General features: G+C 36.1%; 1 protein-coding gene across 2 annotated transcripts in view; it reads right to left on the reverse strand.

Annotated features, from left to right (window-relative positions):
- CC2D2A (coiled-coil and C2 domain containing 2A) overlaps window positions 1-16,195 on the reverse strand; it is a 52,247-nt gene that overhangs the window by 19,661 nt on the left and 16,391 nt on the right. For both annotated transcript variants that reach the window (XM_054632921.2, XM_077177693.1), the window contains exons 11-19: window positions 13,346-13,486; window positions 12,766-12,922; window positions 10,444-10,673; window positions 9,325-9,502; window positions 7,968-8,124; window positions 6,718-6,865; window positions 4,740-4,878; window positions 3,722-3,925; window positions 289-381 (exon numbers count right to left, since the gene is read on the reverse strand). In XM_054632921.2, the coding sequence (XP_054488896.2) occupies window positions 289-381; window positions 3,722-3,925; window positions 4,740-4,878; window positions 6,718-6,865; window positions 7,968-8,124; window positions 9,325-9,502; window positions 10,444-10,673; window positions 12,766-12,922; window positions 13,346-13,486 (1,447 nt within the window). The remainder of the gene's footprint in view (window positions 1-288; window positions 382-3,721; window positions 3,926-4,739; window positions 4,879-6,717; window positions 6,866-7,967; window positions 8,125-9,324; window positions 9,503-10,443; window positions 10,674-12,765; window positions 12,923-13,345; window positions 13,487-16,195) is intronic.

Consider the following 16,195-nt stretch of genomic DNA (forward strand, 5'->3'; position numbering starts at 1 on the left):
ATTCCTGTGACTCAACAGTACAAAACTCTGGGGAACTAGAGCAAAGAAGAATTTACAGAACTGACAGAAATATCCAGAATGGCCTGCCATTTTGTATATTGCATCATTCTCAATAGCATTAAATAACACAGACCTCCATTGGTTCAATTACACCAGTTTCAGGCCTAACGTGGAATTTTAAAGATGTCTGTAGGTCACATTTAGAGATGAACCAGGTTTTAGTATCCAAGGAAATAAAGCAACATACAGCCTACAGGAATATGGTGAAGCACATATTTAGCATCTTACCTTCTGCAGATAGTTGGCAACAACTGCTCTGTGTGCATCTAGGTAGTTTTTGCTGTCAATCACATCCCTCTCTTGCACTCTCTTCTCATAGTCCTAAAGATATTTATTACAGTTTGTGCTTCAATATATATTCAGTACTCTATCACATATAAGAAAAAATGCTAAGTATTTCATTAATAATAATGTACAGACCACAGTAAACTCCAGCAGATGTGAGAAGTTTGTAAAGTTATTTTTAATGCTAGTGTAGACAATATATGCTAAACATTCATGAATAGAGACAAGACTACCATTCAGTTACAAGATTCATGTGGTTTAAATTACAATGAATAACTTGACAATTTCCCCTCTTCTTTGAAAGCTGAACTTTGACCTGCTGTTATAGACTGAAATTCCATTTGAACTGGAAGTGGCTTCACTTATTGCAGCTTTAACAGGAAGAGTCCTTCACAAGCAGAAATGATGCAGTCTTCTTGGAAAATGGTCAAAAATCTGAACTGTGTTTTAATACTAGTAAATACCTTTCCAAATAATTAGTAATTACTTTTCATAGGGTGTAAAACTCACTTGGTGAGTAAAACTGCACTTGGTTCTTAGGGAGAAGTATGTTGATGGGATATCTCTCAGGGCTGTGAGAGATAGATGGACTACAGTGAAAGCTCTACTGAGAGATGCAACTTCTATTCACAAGTTTAGGAAAGTGTCTCATAAATTAAGAAAAGGCTAGAGCTAACACTCAGCCTTCAAGCAAAAGCCAGAGCTTACAAGTCAAGAGGCTCTGCCAGGATCTGAGAATCACACTGGCTTCAGAACCACAGCTAAAAGTACTCAGTAAAATTAAGCTTCAGGTCTGAGCTCTAACAGGAAGGACAAACAGCTCAACATCTGATTAGTGTCCTCTAAAAAGCAAAGGGAAGGGCCCCTGGGATTGATTATATTCAGTTTCTTCACAAGTGACCTGGATTAGGAAACTCAATGCACTGATAGCAATTTAGCTAAGGATACTTGATTATAGGAAGAGTGATTAATATGAGTGACTGAACCATAGTTCAGAGGGCTCTTTATGACTTAAAACTTTGACAACTGAAGCCTCAATTATAAAAAGGGAAAATTCTGTATTGAGGGTCAAGAAATTTCATGCACTGGCACAGACTGGAAATCAACCAGAAGAATAACAGCCATATTGAAATAAGTGTGGGTTTAATGCCAACCAGTGACATGTTCTTTTGGCAAAAGGCAAACCACAGGATAGATAAGGACAAAGAGAAACTGCCACCCTCTCCAGCCTGACACTGCAGGGGGCATGCCTGAAATACTGCAGCCAGTTTGCAGCTGCCAATTCAAGAGGCATGTGGAGACAGTGGATGGGATCCACTGAATGGCTACTAACACAGCAAGAGGCCCACAGGACATGACCTACAAGAAGAGGTCAGAATCTTAGAAAAATGTAGATTTGAAGAGACTTCTGGTGGCCATTCTGATCCAAACTCTCAGAATCAGAACAACTCCAATCAGAATGCTCAGGGCCTTGGAAAATTGAATTTTCAGTATCTCCAGAGATGGCAGTTTTACAAATTTGATGGACAATGCGTTCAAGAACTTAAACATGTTCTTTGTGAAAAATGTTTTTATTATGATTAACTGCAATGTCTCTAGGAGTAACTTGTGTCTATCATCATCTCACCTCCAAGATGAGTCTCTCTCTGTTTTCTCTGCACCACTGGGTACCTGAAGGATGCAGTAAGAAACCCTCTCAAGCCTTGCCTGCTTAGGCAAAAACAACCTCAGTCCTTTCTGCCTCTCCTTGGAGGTCATGGCTTCAGCACCGCACATACTCTGGTAGCTCTCTACTGGACTTACTCCAGTATTTCAGAGTCTTTCTTGCACTGGGCAAGGTGTTCAAATTCATCAGCCTGGTGAGGAAGAGATTAATGAGCAATGCAGTATCTGCTCACAACTCTTTGAGGGGCAAAAGGACAGGGTGCCAAAATCATCTCTCTAGCTCCAGACAGTACAACAAGGGAAAGCAGCCATTAAACACAACCTGGAAGGCTCAGGTTGGACGTGACTTTTTTCTTTCTTTGTTTTTGAACAATCTCTGGAAGGACAGTGAAGCACTGGAACAGGTTATCCTAAAAGGCAGTGGAGTCTCCCATTTAGAGGTTTTCAAGACTTGGCTAGACAAATAAACAGCTGACCTCATCTAGTGCTGGCAACAGTACCACCACTTCAGTGGAAAGCAGGACCAGATGATCTCCAGAGAATATTTTACAAATAGTATTTCCATGATTCTACGAACTTCCAGACCTTTTTGCCAAACAGCTAGTAAATCAACTGGGAACAAATCACTTGAAACTTAGTTTTGAAGTTCACAGCATATAAAATAAACTTGGAATGGGCAATCATGGGTTTATCCAATTTATCTTAATGGAAAAAACCAACAACCCTCCATCAAAATAATTCTTAAACTATGGTTTTCAAATTTTGAATGATTACATAAAATGAATGAAAATAGCCCATAAAATGAACTGGACTAAAAAGGTGCAGCAAACATGTGGTACATCTTTAAATAAAAGATACAGAACTAATCTAAACTTACAAAAGACAGTAATATTTATTGCAAAGAGATATGTCTGAATTAATAAATATCTTTTAAAAATATTATCATCCAATAGAAAGGAAAAAAAGAATTTTTCAAGTAAATCTATGTTAGAAGTAGGGATAAAACAGCATTTGCCAGAATCTGAGATGACTCTGACCCTCCTAAGCCAATGAACATACTAAAATGTTCCTTAGCTACATGAATTGCTAAGAACAAAAAAAAAAAAAATGCATGACTTAACACTAATAACAGAGTTGAGATAAAAATAATTGAAGTATAACCCAAATAAAAAAAATTGCACACATTGCATTTCAATAAGGTAATTAACAGACAGCAAGGGCAAGGTAAGCTAATTGGAGCAATGTACTAAAACAGAAATATCTGTAACACAGGCTCTAATAAAACAAAAAAAGGTTTTAATTCTTGTTAGAGTCATTGCTTCTAACAGTCCCGTCCCCCCCCACCAAAAAAGGGCTCAAAAGCTAATAGGCTTAAACCTGAATTATCTCTGAATTACCTTTTTATATCTAAAATCACTTTTTAAAAAAGTATCTCAACTTTAACAAAAACTAATAACTTATAACATTTTTGCCTACAGCAGTTTTTCTGTTTTATTTAACTCTGAACAAAGAATGGCTGTGGAAATATTGCCTTGGAAGGAAGTTAGTTTAATTAGATGAAAATACCACTAGAAAAGACTGAAGGAATAAAATTCTTTTTTTTTTCATGCCAGCATAGCTTTACATTCTTTAAAGAACCACTTGACTTAACTGCAAGTCAAACATTATAAGCATTTAAACTAGAAAAGAAGTATTTCAGAAAACATTCTACCTGGAAGATTTTCTCACTGATTTCTCGTTCATGTAAAGGGACCTGCTTGTAGTTTCTGAACTCTGCCACCTCCTCATTTCTGAGCTGCAACAGTCGGAATCTCTTTGATCTATTAAACTCCTCATCAGAAACAAAATTAAATTCTTGCTGCAACTGTTCCAATCTGAAGAAATCAGGAACGTGTGCCTCTCCGCTTGTAGTAGTCTAAATTAGTAATAAAAATATGAACTTTTTCATACAAAGTGACAAAAATCTATAAAATAGCTTTTATAAGTTTTACATGCATATTGCAAAGATGTTCATTTTAAGCAAAAGCAATAAAGATGGATCACACAGACCAAACACCAAGTGTTTTATAGCAGTGTTTTGCTGAGCAAAGCATATGAGATTATAAGTAACAGAATATAATAAAATTCTATTTCCTTGTATCATAAACATAAGATCAGAGAGTATGAAAACTACAACATGTCAGAGTAACCTAGGAAACTACAGTAAAGGAGATCCATTTACAGAACTTCAGCTTTGTAAATAGCTATGTAAATAAACAGCCATGTAAATTAAACAGCTATGTAAACAGCTCCTCAATTTGTTGTTTAGAAAAGCTGAAGCCTCTACAACACCCGAGATCTCTGTGCAATCCTCATTAATGAGCAGCTTCTTATCTAGTACCACACAAGTACATTGGAAATTCCCTTGTACTTTAAGGAAACAACAAACTCAAAAGCCATATTTTGTATTTGATTTATTAACTGATCTGTATGCACATTCCCTTCCACCGGTTTTTTGCCACTACTGAATGGATTAATAAATCATATTCATTAATATGTAAACAAGCCACTACTAAATGCATTAATCATATTTTTAGTAGATATTTTCTTCTTAACATTCACACAAGTATGTCCATCACAAATTCAAATGCTGCTACCTCCCTGGCAAGCATGAAGATTGCCTGGGGAGGTTCTGGTGACCAGGAGTCCCACAACTCCAGCAGCCCTTCAGCTCTGAAAATACCACTTACCATGATCAGCTGCATCAGAGCTGCATTGTTTGGGTCATTTGGATCAAGTTTTGCTTCAGCTGCCCACTTAGCTAGTTTCTTCATATCAGTTAGGCCTGATGTCCCAATGGATGCAATAGCATCAATAGTTTTTAAAGCACTAAAAAGACAGAATTGACACAACTTACACCTAAACCACGTTTGATTTAGCAATATAAAAAAAGCATTTAAAACAATCTTAGAAAAATCCAAAAAGCTCCCCACAACCAGAATAGTAAATTCCAGGTCACAGTTCTTAGTTGTAACTATGGAACTGAGGGAATGATCAATCACAAAGCAAAGTAAATGGGAAATATGAAGGAAAAGGTGGAATACAACTTTTATACAGCTAATAAGGTGCTTTTTGATATATTCCTGATATACCTATGCTACTCCATGTTGCTACAAGTAAGAAGATAAATGGCTTCTCACTGTGAAAGGTAACATGGAAGTTTTGACAACTTCTCAGACATAGAGTCCTTGCTTGTGTTGTATCTTAGCTCCTGTCTCTGACCTCTCCTCCTGGATGGTGCTTTCAGCCCTGCATTGTAGCCCTCATCTCTGCCCCCTCCTTTGTGTTTCTGCATAGACCCTGGGGCCTGAATCATCCCCAAGTCTTTATCCTCTGGGTGCTCCTGCTCACGTTCTTGTATTCAAGGAAGGATGGTGGGTGGTCTGGAGGCCCTTTGTACCCTGCTTGCCATCTGCATCTTCTCACAGGAGCCACCTCTGAAGGCCCACTGCTACTCAAACCTTGACACATAAGGCCAAGACACCAGGACATGTGTGTTATTTATTAGCCAAATACCACTGGAGTGGATGCTGCCCCTTCTCATATTAGGGGTGCTAGTTTCAGTTTTTGATCTCTACTTAGTTGAGTATTTTCAAGAAAACTTTAGAACTTACAGGTCTGTCTTGTGCTTGGTTAGAATCAGCCAAATATCCAGCAATTATTGGAGCAGCAGATAAAGCAGGAACATTAAGTTTATCTTTGGGCATCAGTCTTGAACAAATGCCAACTGAATCACAATTGTGCTAAAAGGCTCATGGGCAGCAAAAGCTAACATTAGTCATGAAAATCCTGTCACTGACCTTCCCAACAGACAATGGAAAGTCACAGAGAGATGTTCATTTCCACAAGGTGTTTCAAAGAAGAGTGTTTCACAGAAAACTTCCTTCTGAAATTCTTCAGTTTTCCATTTATTACAGTGATTAGTCTCCTGAGTTAAATTTAGCTGTTGGGAATCCATCTGTACATTTTAACCTCATCTATTCTGCCTTCACTGAAGGCAGCAAGTACTGATATGTTGATCAGCAAGATACCTGAATGGCTGCAGCTTGCTTAACAATAGTTACAGAATGATTACAGAAGCCAATGTCTAGCCTCTAATTAAATAAAAACCTGACAAATGAATCAGCTGGAAAAAGTATTCATACTTGCTCAGTATTAACAACTATGGGAAAACTTTTTAAGGGTTTATAGTGAAGGTGCCTAAGGAGGTTACAAAAGCAGCCTTTATGTATCATCTCTTCGACTTCATGGAATTAAATAAAAGCAAAAGAATGGACAAATAATCTACAATAACCAACTTGCAGCCTGAGGGCAAATTAGACATAGCCTGTCCAAATGCACTTCAGACAAGAAAGAACTGGAGTTTCTGCTCTTAGCAAAATAATTACAGGAAGATTCCTTGACAATATATTCACTCTCTGTTAGAAAATGATAAAATTGAATTAATTAACTTGAATTTTCTAGAAATAATATGCTAAAAAGTATAATTTCTAAGTGAAATACATTTACCAAATACATGTACCCTAAGATATCTGCAGAGGGTTACAGCACAAAGTAAAATATCTAAATATGAGGAAAAAGATTATGAGAAGTCTTGATTATGAAATATTTTTTTAAATACTAGTACAATCAGTTTCCCATGAATCACTGAAAATTTTGTCTTATTACCTTGGAATGCCTGTGTTTTGCTGAGATACTGGAGGAATTAAGGGGATTCCTTTTTCTCCAACTGCCCAAGAGACACTACTGGATACTTTCCCAGAGGTCATGAAAGTCATTTTGTTGCTACCATCAGCTTCAAATGAAAAGGACACACCTATCAAAGGGGAAAAATCCAAAGTAGTGTATTTATGCATTTAAACACAATATCTTAACATTTTTAAAAAGACTTCCAGAAAATGAGTAGTCAAATAACCTGTGCCTTTATCTAAAAAGATTAGTGTGAAACCATGATTCTGCTGTGTGCTGTGGGGAAGAACTCTGTTCTACAATAATGAGTGAAAGATTCCATTACAGCTACAGAAAAGGCCTTTCATTTGAGCTGGAAGGAAAGGCTATGCCAAAGACTCATTTTTTTCCTCCACAGATGCACACCTTTTAATATTTCTGGTGCTTTTCAGATTCAGCATACTGATATTAACAAAACAGAAATTCAGAGTCAAAAGAATTATGTATGACTGAAAAGTTAGTCCTAAAGCTTTTGACACACAATTGTACATATGGTCATCACAGTCAGTGACATTTACTGTAATGATTTTTTTACCCTATTTTTTTCCTCCTCATTTTTTAATCTATTCTGCTCCAGCTTTATCTGTATTTATATATGGCAAATTTATGCAAGTCAGTCATCTCACAATGCTGTTCAAATTCATTATACACACTTGCAAGTTCCATATGCTGCTACGTATTCTTTGTTTCCCCTTTTCCTATCTCTCCTTTGTTTTATCTTCAGCCTAAAGCCCCAGGGAAAAGGTGTGTGCAGGTTGCCAACAAAGTAAATAGGGGGACAAAAAATTACTCTGCATATACACTTCTACAGACAGTTTTTCAGTGGTTTAAAACATAAAAATCACTGGAGCTATAATGATTAGTATCTGCTTGCTCTGCAGTGTCAGAGGCCTGATTACTCAAATGCTCAAAAAATCCCAAACATCTTCTATAGCTTGTAAAGCTCCACTAATACAATACAACAAATAATAAATAGACACATTTTTATTATGCATAGCTTAAAATTAATAAGAGATAAAAATTCCACAGCAAACTTCAGTAATAAGAATCATGACAATTATGGAAGACTCAGTTACAGAAGCTGTGAAGGCTGTTAGCAGGGTTTATTCTGAAACCTACTCCAGCCTCTTACTGCTACATGGTTCCAGCAAAAAAAGAAACACTGAGCTAAGGAAAACAAGAGTCCTCACCACTCCCAACTCCTTCATGATCCAGCATCACACGCTGATCGCTGCTGAACTCTATTTCCTCCAGAGGAGCACTGCCTGTCAGAACTGCAGTCTCAGGAACAGGTAAGAACACTTCAGCTAACAAGGTGGTACTGCTGATACCTGTAGTTTCATAAATCTAGGAAAAATATATGATAGGGGACAGAAGAAAAAATTTACATGTGCATTCTTGAGAAGCTGAAAACATATCTCAACTTAGAGAAAAGGTTTCACCTTAGAGAAAAGGTTTTACTATGGCTTAAGCATGAAATAAATAATTTAAGGCAACTGTATTAATTAACTTTCTAAAATATCCAATTAGCAGACATTTCAGCAGCTATCAGCAGCTTAACTTGATGTGAATTCTTCCTACAAGTTCATCTTCTTCACTTTTCTAATGCACCTGAGACAAGTGTGACAAATCCAGACTTTTAAGAGCATCACTGTACAATATGCAAGTGCTTGTGACATTCCCTTGGATCAGCTGAAGATTCTGGAGGGATTCTGCCTGACTAATTCTCCCTTGACATGAAAGGCAGGGCGTGGCACACGGTCCCCATTCTGGCAGCACTGCAGGTTGCTCCTCTCTTTCCCAGCCAGCTGCAGGCTCAGAGTGATGTCAGTGCTTTCTCCATTCAATTGTTTTGAATCCAGGAAAATGGTCTTCCTTCTCCTTTTCAATTTATGCATTAAATAAATAAGCAGACAAGGGTTTTTTACATCTTTCCCTGAACTACCTGTTTTACCTAACCAGAGGAGTCTTCTAAAGGGAGAAGTAGGATCCTGATCCTGTTTCATATTAACTCTGAAAAGTACTCATGTGAAACATTTCTTAATTCATACTTGGAATTGGGGGTGGTAGTACCTTGATTTAACTGCACCACTGATCAAGTCAAGTGCAATTATAGACATTACTAAAAATTATTTTTTTTCTTATTCCCCTGCAGTAAACATTATGAGGGTTTTACTATGTGGAAAATAACATTTTAAGATGACCATGTTAGCAATTTGATCTGCAACACAAATAAGTTTTTCCAAAATCAAGAGGCCAACCCACTAACATATTTAATCACAAGTCCCAATTATTTAATTTCTCCCATCCAAACTATAGCTTTTTTCTATATATTTCTAGAAAGCATAAGCATCAAAAACATAGCAGTAAAGTTAAAAGTTAAAGACTGGGGAAGCAAGGAAGGAGGGTAAGATTGATGATTTACAAAAGGTCTTTCATAGGTTTTTCAGTCTTTATGACACTATCACAGAGCAAAACACAAGCACTGCAGGACTAATTACATTTTATATCATCCTTTAAAAGTTAGTGCAATAAATCAACATCTACCTGTAGTTTCAAACTCTCTGGCCAATTGATTATTTGTAAATTGAAAATCTGTCCAAAGTGAACTCTAAACTCGGAACTTATTGGTCGGGTAACAGTCCTTGACACTTCCTTGGAGTTGAAAAGGACTTTAATAAATGCTGAGCGTTTCTTCACATCCTCTCGTCGCAAAACTTCTGCTCTGTAAATATGTCAAACAAGCTATCATATCATTTTTAATAACATTTTTATTATTCATTTTTAATGAAAATCTGCTTTCTCATGGGGGGACAGAACCCACCTAAAAATAGGTGTTATTCCTCCAAAAATGTCACTATAGAGGGATGACTTTAGAATTCTTCCTTAACAGGTGTTTTATCTTCTTGCGAATATAAAATGATTTTAAAATGATTAAGTCAAATTCTGTATCCACAAAAGCTAACTCAATATAAAAGAAGTTATCTAGGAAAAAAAATTCTCTTCCACCCTCTTCCTCCAAAGCACAAAAATGATATTGAGTTAAAATTTTGAAGTTTTCAGTCATTGGGAGTACAACAGCCAAGCAGCATTCCCTGATGAGGCTATTTGTGAACCAAGTACAAAACAAAGCAGTGTTTAAATTACTGAAATATAGCAGATGTATGTTAAATTGTGTGTGAAAATATGGAAAGTAATAGAAAACAAGTGCATTTATTTCTTTTATCCACAGTGCAATCTCTGGTTTAGTACACAATTTCTTTCTTTTTGCTTTGTTGAGTACAGCACAGACCCTGTGCAAAGGACTAGCTAGTGAGAGTGGTACTGCCAGCAGTGAGACCAGCTTCTTTGTATCTGCACTCTCAGATGCTCAAGGAATAGCAGAGGGTTCAAAGGGATTCTGCAGACATGCATTTTTTAAGTGCACTATGTACAAGGTTATATGTGACTTGAAAATGAATTAAGTTATATCACCTTTAAAAGCAGAGGTTTCATCACTAGGCTAAACAGAATGGTGAGTTCATGCATATGAAGTTGTATAAACAAGCAATTAATAAATTATAGAAATTCACAAATAAGGTAATTTGCTGGCCCACATTTATCTTACCGTTAATAAATTATAGAAATTCACAAACAAGGTAATTTGCTGGCCCACATTTATCTTACCGAGGACACTGCTCAGTTGGAGTTATGCTTCCTGAGAGGGTCAGCTCAGGAACTAGAATAGGCTCTCCAGGTTTCCTTCTGCAGCTGTCAGCTTTTTCTCTAACCTGCTGCTCTATTTCCAGGCTATTGGCCATTTTAGGTGGGATGGGTTTTATACGTTCCTCACCAAAGTCATGATCTTCTGATTCTTCATCTACAAGAGTATCTTTTTTCTTTTTCTTCTTGGACTTCTGCATATAAAAACAATAACATTCTTTCTGAATGTGTTTCAATCTCTGCAATTTTTTCTCTTGTTCTCTTGATTCACATGTGCTAAACACAGATGGTGTATGTACAGTAAAATGACAGTATAATTTTAGCATTATACACAAACACATAAAAGATTTCTCTCATTGTAAAGGACTGCATCAGTTTCAGAATTCAGCAATACATTCCATTCATATGCTTCAAAATAATAATGTGCTCCAAGCAAAACATTTACTTAATCTTCTCTACCAACTTTCAAAATCAGCATGTTGCTTGAACATTCTGGCTAGATGCTGTCTTCTCATTTGCCTGAGCTACCATACATTCTGTTAGGATTGAAGGGAGCTTACTCAGCCAGTAGACACAGTTGTTTGAGATACACTGACTGCACATACACTGACAAAACAAATGCACATGTGCCACAAACTCTGGAGTACAAGTGGTTTTGGCTTAGCATAGTATCTTTAGCACGAGCAGAATGATCCTTTCCCTTCCTTGTGCCAAACAAGAATAAACAAACAGAACAGCACAGGCCTTTCAGCATCTCCTGAACTACAAAACTCCAGTGTTTACATGCATGCCCAGCTTTAAACAGCTGCAAAACAATTCCTCCCTCCACAGACTTCTGGATTTCTTGGAAGTACAGCCTGCTTGGAAGCACTGCTTCACAACTTAACACATCATAAGCAAAAGAAGAGGAAGGAGAGCAAACAGATTCTGCTCAGTAACTAAAATAGTAAGCCAAACAACTTGTTCACATATTGTTCTTAAAAAATATTCTTTCTTTGCAGAATTTTGTGTTATCCTTCTTGCTCCTGTATTTGCTTTTACATTTATTTAGTCCCACCTAGCTCTAGTGTTTGATTCATGTGTCTTTAGTTTGATTCATCTGATCTGTACTAGTAAGAAACCAAAAGGAGTGATTAAGTTAAAAAGTACTTTGAGTAAAATAAAATATAGCACCTCTGGGTAAGAAAGAAAGGTAATTTCATTCTAAAAGGAAAGAACCACAATTCTCTCAGTCTCAAGCTAGTTTGTGACTAGCAGAATAAAAAGATGCCACAATGGTATTTGTGAAGGCATGGATGAACAGTTTGCATTAGGATCAATGTTCATGATGACCTGCCTTCACTTCAAGGTTTACACTTATCCATTTTATCCCACAAGTGAACCTTCATGATGCTAATGAGTCATGTGCCCACTTGTGTTCTGATAACAGAAATTTCCAATTCCTGCATATTGGCTTCCTCTTAAATATTTTAAATGCCTTCCAGAGGCTGCATGTACATGAAAAGACTCTCCATAAAAGTATCAGCAGACACACTAGATTCTTGAAAACAGTATTTGAAGCATTGTCTTAAGCTTTATTTTTCTTTGGTATTCAAAAACCCAGGGTGTTCAAGCTGGGCAATAATCATATTAAAGTACAATCACCATCACCCCAAGGAATCCAGTATACTGCCACCTAACTGTGAAAGCAAACCTGATTTTGCCACAGCTGATTTCAAAGATCATCTTGTTGCAGGGTGTTGCTGCAGCACCTGTACCTCTCAATATCCCTTTGAAGCACAACTGAGACCTTACCTACAGCACAGACTGTTAGCAATAAAGCTTTGTAGAGGTGAAAGGCTAGAATATTAATTAAATCTTTCAGTCAGACATTCCTAAACATAGTGAGACATTCCCAAATATATATTTACATGAGATGATATCAACTGCTAGCTCATTAGAAATGCCCTTAATTATTCTGCTTCATCACTCATAGGCACAAAGTTCATCCATGTTTTTTCTTTGCAAGAAAGAAATTAATTTAACAGGAATGCTGCAAAATTACCAAACTGAAAGAAAGAATTGAAGTGCTGAAAATCAGTAGTAGAAAAACAATGCCTCACAAAAACCTAATACATTCTAATTTTTTAATTAACAACTACCTGACTAACAAATTCTAAGTAGACAGAATGTATCTGAACATAAAACATATACATAACTCTGAAATTTTTTTTCTGTATTAGGAGAAAATTTTGACACATTTACTAGTAATTTTTTTTTCTGTGAAATTGAATGATTTAAACAAACCTGTGTCTTCTTCCAAGATTTCCAGTCATGTAGCTCAGTTTTATACTCCTCCATTTTCTTTTCATATTCTTCCATACATTCTTCTAGCAATTCCTTTATCTCAGCCTGAATTTCTGCTTCATATGCTTTTTCATCTGATTTCTGATCAACCTCTTCCCTTCAAAACAATTTTATGTAACAGCATGTTACATAAAATTACATAAGCATTACAATTAAGTCTGTAACATATAACAGAAATCTACTTCTCCATGAATTAACTTCATTATATCAAAAGTATGCTTTATTCAAAAAGACTAGCACAGATACTCTTTAAGTGTTGATAGCAGATAATTACATTAAGTCCAGATAGTAACTTTCATTACTCATTAGTCTGTGGACATTCCTTTCTGCTACAGTTACTACAGCTCTTATTTAAACCTTCCCTCTTCCCCAAACTCAAAAGGAATAGTGGCAGGCTCAAAGTGCCAGCACTGCTCAAAGTCTTACTTCTGCATATTAAAATTCTAAGTTTCTAAATTAACTAATCTTTTACAACTCCACTGCTAGCAAATCAAGTACAAAAAGTGTTATGAAGACATACTTCCTCAAATAAAGTTTCATGGGTGTGTTAGTAAACTTCTGAAAGTCCCGGAGGGATTTAATTTGTTTCCAAACTTTGATAATGGTCTTAAGCAACGTTCTGTCTTTTTCTTGTTCAGCATCACGAAGTCTTCTGGTTTGTCTAGAAATACACATACACAGCACAAGATCAATCAAATTGTCTCACTCAGTGGAACAGATTGAAAACTTGGGATACCAAAAGCCAAGTGACAGGGGTTTCAGGCTGATTGATGGCTGCGGTGCTTTAAATCCAAGGAATATAAAACCCTGACTTGAAGACTACAGGATTTGATTTCCTCCTATATTCCAGTCTCTTTCATTTGGAACAATCTGACTTCAATTAAGTCTGCTCTTTAGAGATCTCACAGTTTTCGGAAATGCTTATTACAGCTGTACATAATTAAAAATATTTTAAAGTAAATTCATGTAAACAACAGCCCAGAAAACCTACACTGCTGCTATGAAGTAATTTTCATTACACGTGTACATTACAAAAGATGTTTTAACCTTCATATGCCTCTAGCTCCAGTAAGAAGGACCTGAAGAGATGAAGTAATGTAGTAAGTCCTTTGACAGACATACAGGATTCTTAATACAAACAAAATTAACACAGTCTTTTTTGTGTCTCAGAATTGATATTTCACATTTCAACCTTCTAATTTGTTTGTAAAAGAGCTATTCATTAGCACTTTTAATGACCATCACACACTTCCAATGTAAATGTCCATACAGCACAAGCACAGGCTGTTTCACTATTATCCTGGTACAAAACCAAGTCTGTGATTAAAAAAACCCAATGTAAACTAATACATTGCTACTTGTAATATTCAGAGAATGTGGAAAACAGAGACAGAGTTAGAGCTGAGAGAAGAAAGACATCATACATCATTTACCAGCATAAGCCAATTTAGGGAAAACAATGAACAAAGAAGAAATGCAGACTTCAGAAAGCAGTATTAATAACTTGTCCAGTTCATTAGCTAGCAGTTTGCATATCACTTAACCATGTAGCAACCTTTTCTTTTTTGTCTACCAGATGACACCAGAAGATGAAACATGAGGAACACAGAGATCAGTAACCACACTTATCTAATGTATGGGATTTGGAAGCAAGACCTTTCAGCAGAGAATCATCTCTACTAAAATATATTACCCACAAGAACCTGAATCATAATATCCACAGCATATGTTGGCTTCCTACTTCAGGAAGTGAAGATGAATTTCCTAACTGCAAAAGTTTTCTGTATTCAGATGACATTTCTTCCTCAAGCCAATGGAAAATTATAGCTTTGATCTTCAGAAAGCAAAGGGTATATATCTGTTCTTTATTGCAGGGTGGAGGAAACAATTAGATTATTTTCCATGCTATATGTCTGTAACTTCTCACGAGTGTTCTACATTGACCATCAGGGAAATGCAATATTAAAAGAGAGACAAGGCAGGTCAGATGATTTTACCAACATAAGTGGTCCAAGTTAGTACTGAATACCATGACAGCAAAAATTCCTGAGCCCATCTGAGCTTCATATGTGTAACAACTTCCAATAACAGAGCTGTAGCCAAAATGAATTACAGATATGAAAAGCTCTAGAATAATCCCAGCCAAACTCATCTCATGTTACTTGAGCAACACTGATCTCACTGATTTCAGCTGAGTTTCTCCAGATTCATAATAGCATGAAACTAAACTAAAGCACTTAAGATATAGAAAAAAACATCAGATACACAGAAGATGTATTCTTTCTTACTGGAGTTCACCATCAAGCAAGCCTCAGGTGTCAAAACCCAAGAATCTAATTCCCACAGTGACTCTTCCCATCTCCATTCTCATGCTTTCCCTAGTGAGAGCTCCTGTCTCCAAGGTACAGTATGGTAACTGCACACCTCCTGCTCCTTGTCCTCTAGAAGATATGTTAATAAGATACTGATAAAAGCTATTCCATTTTCAATTGAAGGAATTATTTTTCCTTCAGTATAAAATAATAAATTATAGACTGCTTTATGTTCTGTCTAAGAGGAGTGTGTGGATGCATAAGTTTAGCAGATGTAAATTTCAAGGCTGAAAGTAGAATTGTTATTAAAAACATTTTTCCTCTTCATATTGTGTGTGTATAATGTGACCCATTACATCACTTTATAGTTCTGTTTCTTTAACTGAATACATTACTGCCTACTCTTAGATTGTGAAAAACTTTCAGACTTTTGTTATCTGCTAGTTAAAAGGCTGTTCAGCATGGATATCCAAAATAACTTCTTTTTTATCATACTGCTAACACTTACAGTTCATCACTGTCCATCTGCCAAAAATAATACAAACTGTCACTACCAAGCCAAAAACTGTAGCACATTTTTATAACTCAGTTTTTCTCCAAGAACAATAACTGTGATCTTGTAAAATAAAATTCTACCACTTTATTTGTATTAACCCATGGCAAAAACATGGCCAAAATACCTTAGAATGGGAAGGAAATCAAGAACATTTGTGTAATGAGGAAGAGAACGGAAAAAATTAGGAGTTTTGTCTGTTAAACAAATTACCTTACTGCATTGCAAAAGCTTTGTGCATCCAGCTGAAGTCTACTGAAACTGTAATTAAAGTTAATTATACAAAACATACCAGTAAATAGCTACTAAGAAATTAATAAACATAATCAAATTATGATTCAAATCACTTTTGAATGAAAATTTCAGCCTAAACTGTATTTTCTTCATAATGTTTTATGCAACTTACCAGTGAGAACTCTTAAATCCTCAAAATTCTTCTAGAGCTATTTAGAGTAGAATATAAAAGTCTGATATGAATAATATTCTGTACCAACTTGAAAAGGAA

This window comes from Agelaius phoeniceus, chromosome 4 (genome assembly GCF_051311805.1).
Source record: "Agelaius phoeniceus isolate bAgePho1 chromosome 4, bAgePho1.hap1, whole genome shotgun sequence".
NCBI classification, from domain to species: Eukaryota; Metazoa; Chordata; class Aves; order Passeriformes; family Icteridae; genus Agelaius; species Agelaius phoeniceus.